This window comes from Takifugu rubripes, chromosome 20 (assembly GCF_901000725.2).
Source record: "Takifugu rubripes chromosome 20, fTakRub1.2, whole genome shotgun sequence".
NCBI classification, from domain to species: Eukaryota; Metazoa; Chordata; class Actinopteri; order Tetraodontiformes; family Tetraodontidae; genus Takifugu; species Takifugu rubripes.
Window position 1 is genome coordinate 2,324,213 of NC_042304.1, and position 17,082 is coordinate 2,341,294.

General features: G+C 47.9%; 1 protein-coding gene across 2 annotated transcripts in view; it reads left to right on the plus strand.

The window, feature by feature from the left end:
* The window catches only part of arhgap39 (Rho GTPase activating protein 39), a 21,786-nt gene extending 4,738 nt beyond the window's left edge, over positions 1 to 17,048 (plus strand). Inside the window, exons 2-12 of one of the 2 annotated variants that reach the window (XM_011614425.2) lie at positions 504 to 923; positions 3,212 to 3,981; positions 4,060 to 4,502; positions 4,965 to 5,129; positions 5,410 to 5,595; positions 8,512 to 8,725; positions 10,153 to 10,226; positions 11,946 to 12,145; positions 13,156 to 13,247; positions 13,690 to 13,859; positions 13,995 to 17,048. In XM_011614425.2, the coding sequence (XP_011612727.1) occupies positions 504 to 923; positions 3,212 to 3,981; positions 4,060 to 4,502; positions 4,965 to 5,129; positions 5,410 to 5,595; positions 8,512 to 8,725; positions 10,153 to 10,226; positions 11,946 to 12,145; positions 13,156 to 13,247; positions 13,690 to 13,859; positions 13,995 to 14,189 (2,929 nt within the window). In that variant the 3' untranslated portion in view covers positions 14,190 to 17,048. Of the gene's footprint in view, positions 1 to 503; positions 924 to 3,211; positions 4,503 to 4,964; positions 5,130 to 5,409; positions 5,596 to 8,511; positions 8,726 to 10,152; positions 10,227 to 11,945; positions 12,146 to 13,155; positions 13,248 to 13,689; positions 13,860 to 13,994 lie in introns of both variants that reach the window. The other variant, XM_011614424.2, reaches the window with a different exon arrangement.
* Positions 17,049 to 17,082: the final 34 nt, after the last annotated feature.

Here is a 17,082-nt window from a genome sequence, read left to right on the forward strand (position 1 = left end):
TGGTTTTGCTGTGTAGGTGTGTGTGAATTGAAGCTTCCTCTCCCCCTCTGGGAACACATGGCAGCTGCAGCATCACCATCTAATAGCGGAAATCAAGAAATCCCTTTTATGATTGTGAGCACATCCTCTATACTTAAGATCATTTGCTAGATAACGTTATTGGACAAACCTGCCATCATGCCAAGCAAAATATGCTTTCAGCCCTATTGAAACACACTGAGCACAATAGAATGGAAGCATCTGTAAGACGTGGGTGTCCTGTCCTGGTCCAGGCCCGTGGGCCCCCCCTGCTTCACCGCGCCCCTGCGTTGTCACTGGTTCATTTCTTCAAGGTTACACGGGCCTTTATAAGTCTTGACAGCTTAATTTGGTCTGCCTTCATGTCTGAGTGGATGAAAACACATTAAAGCTCATGTAATTGATTGTTGCTAATGATTGATAAAGGCAGACCTTTATGCAGCAGCAGATTTCCCACTGATATCACCTCTCTTCTCTCTCTGCAGGTTGGAGTGGGTGGAGATTATTGAGCCAAGAACACGGGAGCGTATGTACGCTAACCTGCTGACAGGCGAGTGTGTGTGGGACCCGCCACAAGGCGTTTGCATCAAGCGGACGGGGGAGAACCAGTGGTGGGAGCTGTTTGACCCCAACACCTCACGGTTCTATTATTACAATGCTTCCTCCCAGCGCACGGTGTGGCACCGGCCCCAGGGCTGTGACATCATCCCCCTGGCTAAGCTGCAGACCCTGAAACAACACGCCGATACCTCTAACGCCCGAGCTGCAGGGGGAGCAGGAGGGAGCAGAGCATCGGCTGACAACAGCCCGGGACGTAACAGTGGGGTCAGTCGAGAGGGAAGCACCTCATCTTCTCTTGATCAGGAACTTTCTGAAAAACAGTCCAACAGAGAGGAGGCAGACAGGTGGGCCCACATCTCCGTTTTCTGATTGCTGACTTGACCAGGCTCCACTGGTTTATCAAACAGGTGTCGTGGACATTTCCGAACCGCGCGGTAGAGTTGTTGGTTCGATCTATCTGGTCTACACGTCAAAGTGCCTTTGAGCAAAGACCCGACGCCCAAAAACTGTGAAGGATGATCAGGTGACACACTGAGGTCGTCTCTGCCACGAGTTCACGAATGAGTGTGAACGAGTAAAGACTTAAAAATCGGATTAGACAAATGTTACAGAAATACATTTATCTCATCTCTTCTATAAAATGAAAAATCGAGCTTAAAAATTAACCTCCCATCCACATTTGATCTCTCTTGCTGTTTAAGGTCTGTCTTCTCTCTCCTTCCCTCTTACTGGCTTCCTCATTTTATTCAATTTGGTTTCCCAGCAGCAGTAGGACTCACACACACACACACACACACACACCCACACACACACACACACACACATAGAGGATTTGTAAAGCCATTTGATATAATCTGATTATTATATGCTGCGGTTTGGAATTCTTGGCTGTTTTTGAGTGAAATTAAATAAATGTTCTGACTGGCTGCGAGGTTGGACTACAATCTACATAGACATTGATTTAGCGCAGGAATAGCTTGCCAAGAAAATAGAAGAAATTAAAACGATTTAAAAAATTGCCAATGAAAAAAAACGAAAATGTAAAGAATCTATAAAAGACGGCTGACTGCTCTCTACACAGTTAGTCCATGAACAACATCACCTCTGTGTTGAGTGCCTTACGTGATCCCGGGACCTGCCCTACTCTGGTAGCGTGTTTGTGGACTCAGTAGTTGGAGACTGTTGTGCGTATGAAGAGCCAACGTTCCGCTGAGTGAAGCAGATTCATGTAAGGAAAACCCTGTTGTGGAGTTTGTGGTGTGGACACACCTGCTCCCCCTGGTCCTGGAAGGAGGATTCATCCCTCTGAGATCAGCTCTGTTGCTGAGTGGGAAGGGGTTCAGCTGCCAGCGTGCACTCTGCCCACTTAAGACTGTATGATCCCAAATGTATTTGGCCCTTTCAAGGACTCAGGTGCACCAAACCCATGTGTTGCTGACAGATTTAAAACCACAGTTCATGCTGTTATAGGCGGTCCCTCCGGTGACATCTACACACACATCGCCCGTGTGTGTGGGGATGTTCATGCATCGAATAAAGGAAGTGATTAAAGCCATTCGGTAACTTAAAAAACTGAACTCGCATGGATGAGGGGTGCCATTATACAGTTTTTTAATGTGAATTTCAGGATTCTGCACAATTTGCAGAGTAGAAAAACAAAGCAGGCTTGTGGGGATCTTAGAAACATAAAAATAACAATGAGGGTGCGCAAATGCAGAACAGGGAAAAGGTGAGCAACAGTTGAGGAGGAGGGAGAATGGGCAGTGAAGAAAGACATGCTATTTAGCACGGAGGTGAATGGACCGAAGGACGAAAGTGGGACAGAGTTGGGAGGAAGCTGCGGTAAACGCCAGGACCCTCCTAATGCTTAATCCCACCCGCTTTGTTTTCTCCTCTTTCACACACTCGTCTCGGAGCATCTGCCAGTTCACAAACAGCGCCGACAGTGGTCCCATTGAGCGCTGGCCCTGGCCACTGATGTGTGGAGTGTTTGGATGGAGTCCAGTGTTGCAATCGATGTCACACTTCTCTCCTTCTTGCTCCATTTGCCTCTTTTTCCTCTGTCCTTCACCCTTCTTCAAGTTCCTCCTCCTTGTGTTTGACAAACAAGTAAATTATGAGACTACACACTTATAGGAATGAATGAGTGAACATGAAGGAATGAATGAAGCTGTGTTTTTCCCCTTCTCACATTTGTCAATGATTAAAACACACAGATGCATTTTAAAAAGAAGGGAAGGCTTTTCAGGAACTATTTTATTGTTATTTTGTTGTTTGATGCCCCGGCAGGTCACGACCATGTTTATAATGTGATGATTGGTGGAGCAGGACTACATTATCCAGAATGCAATGCTTTATCTGAGCTCTTTGTTTCCATCAGTGTTGATGGATTTGTTAGGTCGATCCTCTAGTTTTAGACCATAGTGTCACATAAATACAGTATTGTCTCTACAGAGCATATATCCATTAAATTCATTTTTTTCCAGCTTTAATTGGTGATTTGTCCTCTTATTAAATCATTCATTCGAAGGACGGAGATCATTCTCCAAAGATGCTGATTATCGTGAGAAAATAAAAAGTATCATCTGTTTCACTGGCTCCTAACGAAATCTTCTTCTTTTCCTTCTGTCAGGACTTCTCCCTTTAGATGGAACACTGGTATGAAGGAGCGGATGTTGATCAAGGTTACAGACAGGGAGCCCAGCTTTTTGGCCCATCAGGGAAACGGCTACTCTCCTTGTGATGCACCGACTCCTGGCCCTCCACCTGTTGGGACCGCCACCTCCCGAACTCGACGTTCCTCTGGAGGAAATCCCCCTTCAGACCCCGAGAGTTCCCAAGTTATTTATTCTGAGCGTCGCCAGTCTCCTTTTCTGAAGCGTGCTGAGTTGGGCGTCACTGGTACTCAACGCCGCTCCTCAGCCGACTCCCAGCCTTCCTCACCACGCTATGCCTATGAACCTCCACTGTATGAGGAGCCCCCATCAGACTATCAGTCCCCCCCCATCTATGAGGAGCCTCCAACTGACATGCATCTCTCAGAATCTTCCCCACTATATGGTACTGGTAAGTCATCCGCTAGCAAGTCCCCCATCCCCCTCTACCACTCCCCCAAACAGGGCCAGTCACCATACGGCCAGCTGGTTCTGACCCGGCAGAAGTGCCCAGAGAAAACACAGAGTCTGGAGTACAGTCCTGTGGGAAAGGAGTATGTGAAGCAGCTGGTTTACGTGGAGCAGTCATCTTCCAGCCCTCGCTTCAAGACTGCAGACCGTCTGCTTCGTTATGGGACGTCAGGAAGCTATGGCGGCTCGTACGGGGGGTCCTTCACTCTGCAACACAGCCAGTCTCTTATTAGGGACCCTCGCCTACTGCTGGATTACAGTGGAGATGCTGGAGAAGGTGGCCAGAAGTTGCTTTATGAAGACAGTGTATCCTACACTTCCGCTCATAGTCATTCACTTTCTGCCTCCTGTACAGGAGGTCCTGGGACTTTTTCTCCAGGAGGCAATCGCAAACGAAAGAGCCGCAAACCCTCCCTTCCCCAAGAGCTGGCGCGTTGTGGTGGGCTGGAGGGGGAGCTGGCTGGCACTGCATCTGAGGCAATGCAAGCCCACGCCAGGCTGGCATGGGAGGCCCAACAGGTGATGAAGCAGAGGAGCAGTTGGGACTCAGGCCAGGGAGGGGGCACCCAGAGTGGCAGCTCAAAAGATGGCTATGAGAGCGATGGGGCTCTCCCTCTGCCCTTACCGGGACCAGTGGTGAGGGCGTTCAGTGAAGACGAGGCTTTGGCACAGGGCGATGGCCACCACTGGAAGAGAAACACATTTGATCGGCTAGGTTTTCCTCAGGCCCTGCTGGAAAAAAGTCTGTCCGTGCAGACCAACCTGGCCTCCCCCGAGCCCTACCTTCACCCCTCACAGGTACTGCACCGACGCCAGCTCAGACAGGAACTATGGACAGAGCTTAATAGCACTGCGGTCATGGTGGCACTGATGAATGATGCTGATGGCGGTTCAAAGCCAGACGCCTAAAAGCTAAAAATAGAATAGAATAGCATTTTAATTATGCTTCTGTTCCAGCTTATACGACCCTGAATGTTCAACTCTGAAGTTCAAGCAACAATGTCCTATGATATATCACATCATCACAGAAATGATAGTTAAAATGGAAGAAATGATGAGTAATGAAAAAAAAAGAAGAAGAAAGCTAAAAAGAAAAGATTAATGTTTGAAAATACAGGTTAGCTATTATGTTTGGACTGGTGCAATCAGTGTCTGGGGGAGGATATAATGAAAATAAATTAGAAATAAACTATATATAGATATCACGCACACACCTGAAACAAAGATACGTGTGAATGTTTTGTCTTTATTACTATCCAGTCAGAGGACCTTGGAGCCTGTGCTCAGTTTACAGCAAGTCGAAATGCCCGAAACATGATGCCCAGCGCCAGCTGTGGGATTTTCCCGGAATTCACCCTCAGAAAACCCTCTTCAGAAACGGACATAGAGAACTGGGCCTCCAAGCACTTCAATAAACACACACAGGTAACGGCCACCGTCACTTTCTGCTTGTTGAATGGTGACAATCCTGGCAGAAAGAAAACATTAGACCTCAGCATCTCAACATACTTCACACCTGAGTAACTCCTTGCATGAACGTATTCACACCCGTGTGAGGTGAAAGATTTCCCATGAAACTCCATCTCAAATCTCTCAACCTGTCGGAGGCACTTATTAAAGCTACTGTCACCTTCTGGCGTAACTGGAAATTCTATTTCTACAGCTGTGACAAATGCAAAGCTTTTTTCCAACTGTAATGTTCCAGGGTTTGTTCAGAAGGAAGGTGTCCATAGCCAACATGCTGGCCTGGAGCAGTGAGCCCATCAAGAAGCCCATGATCGTCACCACAGATCGCACAGTAAAGAGGGAAGCAGTGGAGATCTTCAAGCTCGTGCAGACCTACATGGGGGACCGCCGCTCCAAGGCTGACCCCCTCTCTGTGGCTCTAGAGGTCTGTGTTTCCCACTGTCGGCACACTTTCACAGCACACCACACACCACACAGGCTGTGTGTTCACCTCTGAGCATGATTGTATCAGGTTGGTGTCGGCAGCTGTTACTGGAACGGTAGTGGACCTCCACCCATCCATCCATCCATCCATCCACCCATCCACCCATCCATCCATCCATCCATCCATCCACCCATCCATCCATCCACCCATCCACCCATCCATCCATCCATCCATCCATCCATCCATCCATCCATCCATCCATCCATCCACCATCCATCCATCCATCCATCCATCCATCCATCCATCCACCCACCCACCCACCCACCCATCCATCCATCCATCCATCCATCCATCCACCCATCCATCCATCCATCCATCCATCATCCATCCATCCACCCACCCATCCATCCATCCATCCATCCATCATCCATCCATCCATCCATCATCCATCCATCCATCCATCCATCCATCCATCCATCCATCCATCCACCCATCCATCCATCCATCCATCCACCCATCCATCCATCCATCCATCCACCCATCCATCCATCCATCCATCCATCCATCCATCCATCCATCCATCCATCCGCCCACCCATCCATCCATTCATCCATCCATCATCCATTCATCCACCCACCCACCCATCCATCCCTCCATTCATCCATCATCCACCCATCCATCCATCCATCTTTCCATCCATCCATCCATCCATCCATCCATCCATCCATCCATCCATCCATCCACCCACCCACCCATTATCCATCCATCATCCATTCATCCACCCACCCACCCATCCATCCCTCCATTCATCCATCATCCACCCATCCATCCATCCATCCTCCCACCCATCCATCCATCATCCATCCATCCACCCACCCATCCATCCATCCATCATCCATTCATCCATCCACCCACCCACCCATTATCCATCCATTCATCCATCATCCACCCATTCATCTATCATCCATCCATGCATGCATCCATCCAGCCATCCATCCATCCATCCATCCACCCTTTCATCCATCCATCCATCCATCCATCCACCCTTTCATCCATCCATCCACCCATCCATCATCCATCCATCCATCCATCATCCATCCATCCATCCATCATCCATTCATCCACCCACCCATCCATCCCTCCATTCATCCATCATCCACCCATCCATCCATCCATCCTCCCACCCATCCATCCATCCATCCATCATCCATCCACCCACCCACCCATTATCCATCCATTCATCCATCATCCACCCATTCATCTATCATCCATCCATGCATGCATCCATCCATCCATCCATTCATCCGTCATCCACCCATTCATCTATCATCCATCCATGCATGCATCCATCCATCCATCCATCATCCACCCATCCATCTATCATCCATCCATGCATCCATCCATCCATCCATCCATCCATCCATCCATCCATCCATCCATCCATCCATCCATCCATCCATCCATCCATCTCAAGGCTCTTTACAGAATCTAACCCTAACCCTAACCCAAAACAAAACAAATATAAATCAGTGCAATTTTCTTTTTTCCCACTACTTTTTTATGACTTCCATCTCAAAAAGTGTTGTTTCTCTCATTTTTCCACTTTCATGTAAAATGTTGCCTGTTTACTTCACACAAAAGAACCCTTTTCCCTGTTGCCATGGAAACCCTTGAAAGCGACGTAATTATGACCCCTACTTGTTGTATAACAGTGAGCGTGACCTCTGCAGCACTTCACCACTGCAGCTAGTGACCAGTAGCAACCAAGAGCCTCGAGCACCATCAGCATGTCTTTGTGATGTCAGCAGGCCACTAAACATGTCTGCAGGTTTCATACAATACAAATTATTGTGGAAAACACTGATTTTAGCAGATATCTGCTTTCAGTTGCTGTTTTAAAAGCGGAAACATGAATTCCATTTGATTGAATCTATTTATGTGTAGAAGTTGTAGCAGAACGTCGTCTTTATTTCATGAGGCTAAAGGATTGTTTTGACTCGGGAATGTTTTGACTTGGGAATGTTTTGTGAGATGAGAACTGGAATATTTCCAGTACTTTCTGTGGAGTATCAAATCATATCACACTATTTATGTTCCCAAAATTTTCACACAGTCAAGGCTGCAAAAATCTCAAAACATGTTCTTCTGGAGGGAAAGAAATATAAGATATAAAGTGTAATATTTCAAATGTTTTCATGTTATATTGTGATTATGGCTCACTGACATGCCCAAGCCTAAAATTCAGCACGTCAGAAAATTAGAATATTTCACAAGACTAATTTGAAAAATGAAAATGAATAGAGATGTCTTCCTTCTGAAAAGTTCCTGTACATAATCAATATTTGGTTGGATTTAAATGGCTCCGCAGCGGGCCCTGAGGCACTGCTGAGTTGTTAGAGAAGCTGATTTTGTCTGTACTGTTGGGTTTGTGTCTCTCTTCCTGTTGACAATAAGCCGGAGATTATGTATATATGGGGTTGAGCCAGTGTGGGCAGTTGTTTAAAGAGGGCAAACCTCCTCCTGAAGGCTGAGTAACCATTCTCCAACCATGCCTGTGTGTTAAATTGGACTAAATGTGGGGTCCTTTATCCTTTACATAGAGGAATCCTGTATTTATGAAAAATGTGAGAATTCATTAATTGGTTGTTTATTATCAAAACACTTTGATATTCTTGCGGCTTGTTGAGATGAAATGTATAATTCTGTTAAAGCTTCAAAATTCTGGAAACAATAACGTTGTGTGGACGTACATGTGTTTCCTTTCAAGAATACCCTGAGCACCAGGCCACAGCAGGGTAAAGCAGGGTAAAACTGGCAATATGTAACATGATTGATTGACATGTGTGTAAGATTCCACCTTGTTCTGCAGCACCAAACGATGACCTCATTGACTGACCTACTCTATATGCTTGATAGGTAGTGGTACGTGGGTGGAGTAACCAAGGTCTGCGTGACGAGCTTTATATTCAACTATGTCGTCAAACTACAGAGAATTTCCGTTACGACAGCCTGGAACGAGGCTGGGAGCTGATGGCCATCTGTCTGGACTTCTTCCCCCCCACACCTCGCTTTCATAACTACTTGGAGGGATACATCTGCCGACACATGGACCCTCTCAATGACACCAAAGGTGAAAACATAGGTTAATAGATCCACAGAACATTCATACGTAGAAGAGTCTCTCTTCCAGTTTTGACAGTTTATGGTGATGGTTCAAGATGGTTCAACTCTTCATTTCTACTTTATTATTAGAACACTTTCAGTCTCAGATGGTTTTTTTTCACAAATGGCTGTCTTCGTCCTTCAGCGTATCATCACTTGAAACAGAGGAGAAGGTAGTAGAATGATCACTGGTTTGATCCAGTGTCCTTTAGAGCCAAAACACTGAATCCTGAATCCAGGGTAGGTTTATAGTGGAGAAGGTTTTTACGTGTAAATCTGTTTGCAAATTTACTAACGTTTCATGAATGAGACCCAATGGTTCCATGTTGCATTTGGAGCTTTTTCAAGTCTTCTCCTCAGGACGCCTGAGTTTTTTTCCTGTTGTAGCACAGCATCAGTTGTGATACCGACGATGTCCCAGCTTAGGCCCACTGAACTCAAATACATGTCCACAGAGCTGAAAATGTCTTCTGCAGTCGTAGTAGTAAGGAGCTCTTTGTGCAGAGAAGTTGTTCCTGTAAGTCCCCGTCGCACACATGTCTCACGTAAACAAGTAAAACTGCTTTGGTTGTTATGTCAGTAGATTCATCCATTTGTAAAGCAAAATGACCACTTGGCTTAATGTGAGCTGGGGTCCGTTGTTTGATGTCTTCTAACATGTCTTCAATTCTCCTACTTATTGTGTCATTTGACAGAGGTGTAGTTTTTAGTTTATGTGCTGCGGATTAAAGCTTCATGCTTTAATGTGCCAGCACCTCGCTGCACAAAACACACCGAGGTTGTTGTCCGCCTTCATCTTCAAGATAAGAAAATCCATACCTCATTTACTCTCGGATCTGCCCTTTGCCATGCTTTCCATATGTTCTTTGCAGGTCTTTTTCTAACAGTCTTAGCAAGAGCTGGAGGTCAGTGATTGAAGAGGTAAAAGGAGGAAATATTCACAAAAAGCAGATACAGCCCTGAGGCCTCTAAGCACCCCCCTGCCCATCTGCTCCTAAAAATCTGTCCATACTGCTTCACTACTTAGTGAACAGAATCAGGAGTGACAGGAGATGACTCTTCCCCCATCCTAGCTAGGGTGAAGAGATGGTTCACTGTTCCACAAGCAGGAAGAAAACCACATCACTGCTCATGAATCCAAGGTTCATCTAAAAGTCGGACTCTCCTTTCCAGTTCTCCAGCACAGACCTTCCCAAAGACACTGAGGAGTGGGATCCCTTATAGTTGGAACACACTCACTATATAACAACAACAATAATAATAATAATATGGAAGTAAGATATTAATCTCAGGACCCTTTCAGTATATTGAATAAATACATTTACATTCTCATCCACCTAACAAATGTAATGGAGTGTATGTTGTAAATATTCCTCTTTTTGTCTGTTGCTTCAGGAGTGGCCATCAGCACTTATGCTAAGTACTGCAACCGGAAACTCACAAAAGCTGCTCTGACTGGAGCCAAGAAGGTGAGAGATCTTACATTTTACATTGCAATTTAGTCATTTATCAGACACCTTTGTCCACCGTGACTTACAGTGAGAGACACAATCACGCCGCAATGGAGTTGAGACCAATTTGTATAAAATACTAGCTTCAAACTACCTGGTACAAGTGCTACTAACTAAGCTGAGCTGTGGAGAGGGAGGAAAGAGGGATATGAAAAGGGGAGAGGAGGAGAGTGAAGAGAGGAGGAGAACGATAAGTGCCGTTAGGAGTGCAGAACCTCCCAGAAGACCTGTGTCTTCAAGAGCTTTTTTAAGGTAAAGAAGGTTGCTCCTGCTCTGGAAGAGCTCTGGAGGTCGTTCCCCCATCAGGGGAAGAAAGCTGCGACCATTGTCTGGACTGTTTGCCTCAACAGACGGCTTTTCCAGGTGATGATCATGTGAGGAGTCGAGGGGTAGAAGGGCTCCAACAAGACTGTTCAAGTAAGAGGGAGCAGATTTGCTCTGGAGGTCAGCACAAGTGACTTGACCTTAATGTAAACGGCTACAGGCAGCAGGTGGATCTCCGTCAGCAGTGGGGTGGTGTGGACTCACTTCAGCTGGTTGAAGACCAGGTGCACCATAGCATTCTGGACCATCTGAAGCAGCTTCCCCACACACACCGGCCCACCCCTGACAAGGACTTTGCAGTAGTCAATGCAGGAGATCACCATGGCTTGTACCAGCAGCTCTGGGCATGCTGGGTTAGGAACAGCCTGATTCTTCTGCTGTTGAATAAGACAAGGCGGCCTGATCGAGAGACTGAGACAACACAATCAGGAAAAAGTCAGTTGATCATCAATCAGGACTCCCAAGATTTCAACAGCCTTGGTAGGACCCAGAGACCAGAAGACCAGAAGGTCAGTGTTGTGATAAATGGATTAGTTGGCCAGGAGAACCAGGAGCTCTGTTTTACCAAGGTTAAGATGGAGGTGGAGGTCCTGCATCCATGCAGATGTGTTGGAGAGACATTTTGAGATCTTCCCTGATACTGAGGGTTCATCGGGCGGGGGGACGACGACAAAAGACACAGCTGGATGTGCAGCAGAATGTGTGCTAATTGCACCCAGCTACCAAACGCCAAGTGTCTGCAGTTAGCTCAGCGAGGAGCACCCTTGAGCAAATCCAGCAGAATAATGAGCATCATTAGCAGTACCCTAGTAGGATCTAAGGTTGCAAACAGTAAACAACACCGTCTCGTTAGCCTAGTAGCTTGTCTTACTGCTCAGAATTTTCAGGTGTACTGTGTCCAAAACATGAACATTTCATTGATTAGAAACCTTAGATTGTCCCTCTATGAGCTAGGGTGTGGGAATGAGGTGTGTATCCTGGAACAGGATGTGTCCAGGGAGTAGTGACTGCTGGGATGGGCTCCAGCACCCCCCCCCTTCCCCCACCGCCAACTAAATTTGATAATGAATATAAACTAAATAATAGAAAATAGGCTCAATATGGTCCTTTGAAAAAAGATAAGCTGCTTGTTTTTTGTGTGTGTACGGTAGCATTGGCTTTGAGCCAGTGTTGTGTGTAATGGCGTAATATATCTGGACCTCGGACAACAACCATTTGTCAGCTCGTAGCCTCCTCTTCGCTCATCTACGGTAAACTGAATGAACTGGTTCCTGTGGATGTGTCTCACCCTGCGCTGCCCTTCCTTTGGCCTGATGCATTAACATGAGCTCCTCTGTGTCTCTTTGTCCTCAGGGGCTGCAGAAACCCTGTCTCGAAGAGATCAAGCATGCCAAGAATGCCGTTTTCAGCCCCTCGATGTTTGGCTCGTCTTTAGAGGAGGTCATGGCTCTGCAGAACGACCGCTACCCCGACAGGCAGCTGCCCTGGGTGCAGACCCGTCTCTCTGAGGAGGTTCTAGGTCTCAATGGTGACCAAACAGAGGGGATCTTCAGGTGAGGGGGACACTTTAAGAGAAGGCTTTAGAGCGTTCAGGAGCACGGTTTTATTGATGTTAGATGTCTCGAGAGTAGAAATAGTATATAAGTATATAGAGAAAGAAGAGCTTGCTGTAAAAAGTGTTGATTCTGACTCGTTGATCTGTGGACAAATTTGCATAAATGTCTGAGTTCTGCATCTGCAAAGTGAAAAGTGTAAAATCACAGATTTAGGAACGAAGAATCAGTGGAATGTGTCCATGGATTTGTGTAGAAATAAACCTCATAAACCTCAATAAACCTCAGAGGAAGGGAGAGGAGGGGAGGAGAGGGGGAGGAGGGGAGGAGGAGACAAGACGGGGAGGGGAGGGGAGAGGGGGAGGAGGGGTGAGGGGTGAGGAGAGGAGAGGGAAGGAGGAGAGGGGGAGGAGGGGAGGAGGAGACAAGAGGGGGAGGGGAGAGGGGGAGGAGGGGTGAGGGGTGAGGAGAGGAGAGGGAAGGAGGAGAGGGGGAGGAGGGGAGGAGGAGACAAGACGGGGAGGGGAGAGGGGGAGGAGGGGTGAGGAGAGGAGAGGGAAGGAGGAGAGGGGGAGGAGGGGAGGAGGAGACAAGAGGGGGAGGGGAGAGGAGACAAGAGGAGTGGGGAGAGGTGGAGGAGGGGTGAGGAGAGGAGGGAGGGAGAGGGAAGAGGTGGGAGGAGAATAGAGGAAGAGGATAGGAGGAGGGGAGAGGAGACAAGAGAAGGGGGGAGGAGAGGGAGAGGAGAGGAGTTGGGAGAGGTGAGGAGACAGGAGGGGGGAGAGGAGAGGAAGGGAGGAGTGGAGAGGGGGAGAGGAGAGGAGAGTAGGGGAGGAGGAGAGGAGTGGAGAGAGGGAGGATGAGAGGGGGAGGGGACAGGAGAGGAGGGGGAAGGAGAGTAGTGAAGAGGAGAGGAGAGGAGAGGAGAGGAGAGGAGCTTTTGGTTTCATTTTGCATAAATCAGATTGAATGAAAGACAGGAAGTCTGAAGTCTTCTCTTCTGCCTCCAGGGTTCCTGGAGACATCGATGAAGTCAACGCTCTTAAGCTGCAAGTGGATCAATGGAAGATCCCCACAGGACTGGAGGATCCACACATTCCAGGTACACACACACGCGCATCCTTGTCCTTCTATCTTGGTGAGGACCTTACAGGCTTATTCCATCAGCCAGGTCGTGACCCCAACATCCCAACCAGACCTCTGACCCAGTTCTCACCTCAAACAGAAAACCTCAAACAGTCCAATGAAGCTGTAAGGACCATCCAAAATGTCCACACTCCCAAAAAATGTTCTCATTTTTCTAGAAGAATTTCTCTTTTTGTACTTAGTATGTAGCAATTACAAGAACACACACACACACTCACAGCTTCAAACGTGTTCAGTTGTTGGATGTGGGGCCTTCAGCACCAACACTTCTGCTTGAAGGTCTTCACAAGGTGGCTGTTTTTGTAAAAACCAACAACATATAATAACCCAACACACACACACACACACACACACACACACTGATTAGTGTCATGTCATGTTGCTGTGTCGGTCCCCAGCGTCTCTGCTGAAGCTCTGGTACAGGGAGCTGGAGGAGCCGCTGATCCCTCACGAGTTCTACAACGAGTGCATTGACCATTACGACAACCCAGAGGCGGCCGTGAACGTGGTCCTGGGTCTGCCCCACATCAACAAACTGGTGCTCTGCTACCTCATCCGCTTCCTCCAGGTAACACACACACACACAGGAACATTTCACTCCATCACCCTCCAGGTTGAGCTGCTGCTTGAGGAAGGAGAGAAACGATCAGCGTTCCTGCCATGGCCGAGCGGTTTGACAGGCTCGTGTCTCTGCTGTGTGCAGGTCTTCGCTCAGCCTGCCAACGTCACCATCACCAAGATGGATGTCAACAACCTGGCGATGGTCATGGCTCCCAACTGTCTGCGCTGCCAATCGGACGACCCCAGGGTGATCTTTGAGAACACCCGCAAGGAGATGTCCTTCATCCGGGTGCTCATCCAGCGGCTGGACACCAGCTTCATGGATGGAATTCTATAACCCAACGTCTCCGCCACGCTCTTGTGTACATTTAGCCTCCATTCATTTCCTTTTGACCTCTGCCATGACCTCCACCTTCTACCTGCAGCTCAGACCTCATCTACTTTTACTGCTCAGCGAATACGTTGCTCTTCTGCTCATTCTCTTTTGGGGAACTACCATAAACTTCACTTTCCCACTTCACCTTTTGAGTTGTAGGACGACTCCACGCGGTTTCATAAGAGAGCCCACGTCCCTCCGTGGTGTCGGTGGAGTCCTGAGCTGAACATGAAGTTCTGTATGTGCCTTCACATACATCAGAGTCCGGTATCGCACAGCTCTGCTCTGATTGGCTGCGAGTCCCATGAATTCCTGATATGGACACCAACTTTGTAGTTACTCAAACGAAACAAGAAAATAGAAGATCAGAGGTATCGGAGCGTGACGTGTCCTCCCTGTTCTGCATCAGGGACGTTGGGGAACAAACTGCTGCAGTCCAGGACAATGAGACGTGGGGACAGCTGGTCCGCTCGTCCATCGTGGCGTCAAGTGCTGTTTACTGTTGCCGAGTGTATTTAAATCCTGCCAACGTACGTCAGTCGACTTATAGCTGTAGAACAATGTTTTCCAGGAACACCTGGGACAGAAAAGACCGACGGTTGCTTTTGACAGCGGGACACCCCTGACGTGTCCATACTCAGGAATTGATGGACTCAGCCATTAACCGTTAATACATCATACGCGTTCTGCTGGAATTCGTAAGGGATTCCCGTAGGAGGCGTGGCGCCAAACTTAGCGGTGATTGGGCGGGTTGATCACGTGAACTAGCCCTGAGCCGACCGCTGCCTCTGCGTCAGACATCCCGCTTGTTTCTGCTGTTGTCATCAGACAGCGGGGAGGGTCCACACTGCCACCTGCCGGGGTCCACGCCGCCGCCGCCGCCGCCGCCGCTCCTCATAAACATTCTGCTTCCTTACACCTCAAACTGTGCTGAAGGTCCGATGCTGCTCGGTGCACCCGGTGTTTTGTGTCAGCAGCCCGGTGCTGAGGCACTGCTACAGTCAGACAGCTGGGGTCACCGGGGTCACTGAGGGCGCCACCTCATATCATCAGCTCGCCACCTTTGTTCTGCGACATGAGTCCGGGAGCTCTGCACATCTCTACCTTTCCTCCCTCACCACGATCACTGTTCGAAGCAGGACATTTTCCTCACCTGTTCATGTGTCACCTGCTTCTCAACCCCCCCGGAAAGAGACCCAGTCTAGGATCATATCGACTGACTTCGTCCTCATTCTGTCCTGTAGGGTGGTTCAACGTCACTTCACACACAACTCGCGTCACTCGTCGGGTTGTTGCACAGAAGTATCCGCTGCTCTTCGTGGTTCGGATGAACCCTGATACGGGTTCACTCCGCTGAACAACAGCTGCTTCTGTCCATGTTGTCCAACTCAACACTAAACATTACAGGACATTGAGACGTGTCTTCATGTTAACCGTTTTCTCTTCTTAAACTGATGGAGTTTCTCCTGAAGTCCAATATGAGCCATAACATCTGGTCCAGGTCCCAGTTGGCTGACCCCTCCCCCCAAAATTTTGATTGGATTTAGGTGAAAACTCAAAAGTAGACAATGTTTGCGTCCAGATGGCTCCTCATGCCTACATGTTCAGGGTTTCTTCAGCGTAATTAACATACTTTGCTTGCACTTTAGAGGGTATTTAAAGGCTCACAGCTCCACCCAATCACCCCTGGCTCCAAACGACACCAGTGCAACCACAAGACTGGATTCACCTCCCAGTCTACGGGGTCACAGCGAGGCCAGGACAGTTTCTCCAAGGCTGAAAATCACTTATCTTCTGAATCTGATTTGGATTCTGCTTGTTATTACTTGAATCCCTAAGTGAAGAACTTTAGACGTTCTTTTACAACGACCACTGAATAAAGAAACACCTGGTTTTACACCTGCTTCCGCCAGAGCAGCAGTAACGGCACGGATGGTTGTTTGTCGTCCATCTTTGGATCCAGCCTCAGGTGACAGAAATCAGAGGTTCTGTCAAAAACAGCCTACAGTCCGTTCAGATACAGTCATCAACACAGCCAGAGTGTAATGTTTACTAGGCATTGGGTGTGTGTGTGTGTGTGGGTGTGTGTGGTCAGTGACACGGTCCCGGTGGTGTGGGTGGCCCTGGGTCAGACTGTGCCTTTTCCTGCTTTCCCTACCTGGATTCTGCTTCCTTACCTGGTTGCAGGTGGTGGGACCACGAGCCGGGCGGCCCAGTTAGGATCAGCACAGTTTTGTGTCACTTCCTGTCACCACCTCAGCCTATTTGGACCCAGTATCAGGTACCAGTTTCCACAGTGGTTAACCAAAAAGGCTGAGCGTGTTTGAGGCGTGTTGCTCATTTCTTTCCATTTGCAACCTTGTTTGCCCCCATCAGTTATTTTATCTGTGACCCCCCCCCACCACCACCACCACCACCCCCACCCCGCCCATTAAGCTTCATATGGCACAGCATGCTCGTACTTGTAGGTATGCCTTTAAGAATATTCTCGCACCGTTTTTGCACCTGGTCTGGCCGAACACTGAGCCCTTACGGACATTTTTAGCGTCTGTCTCCGTCACCGTCTACGACTGTTGTGTGACATTTAGTCAGATCTTTTCTGTATCAGCAGAATTTATATTTTTAACCCATTCTTTTTTTATATAATTTAATTTAATTCTATTTATTTAAGAGGTTTTCCTTAATGCCTTGGAGATGTGTATTTTATGTCTGTTTTTGTTGGGACATATGCTTGTGTCCGACTTTATGGAAGTGTGATTTTTCCGTCTGGTCGAGCTCATAGTGTTTGTGTTGATGTACGACTGTGAATCTCGATGTGCCCACTTGATTCATTTGAAAGGATAAAGATGTGATT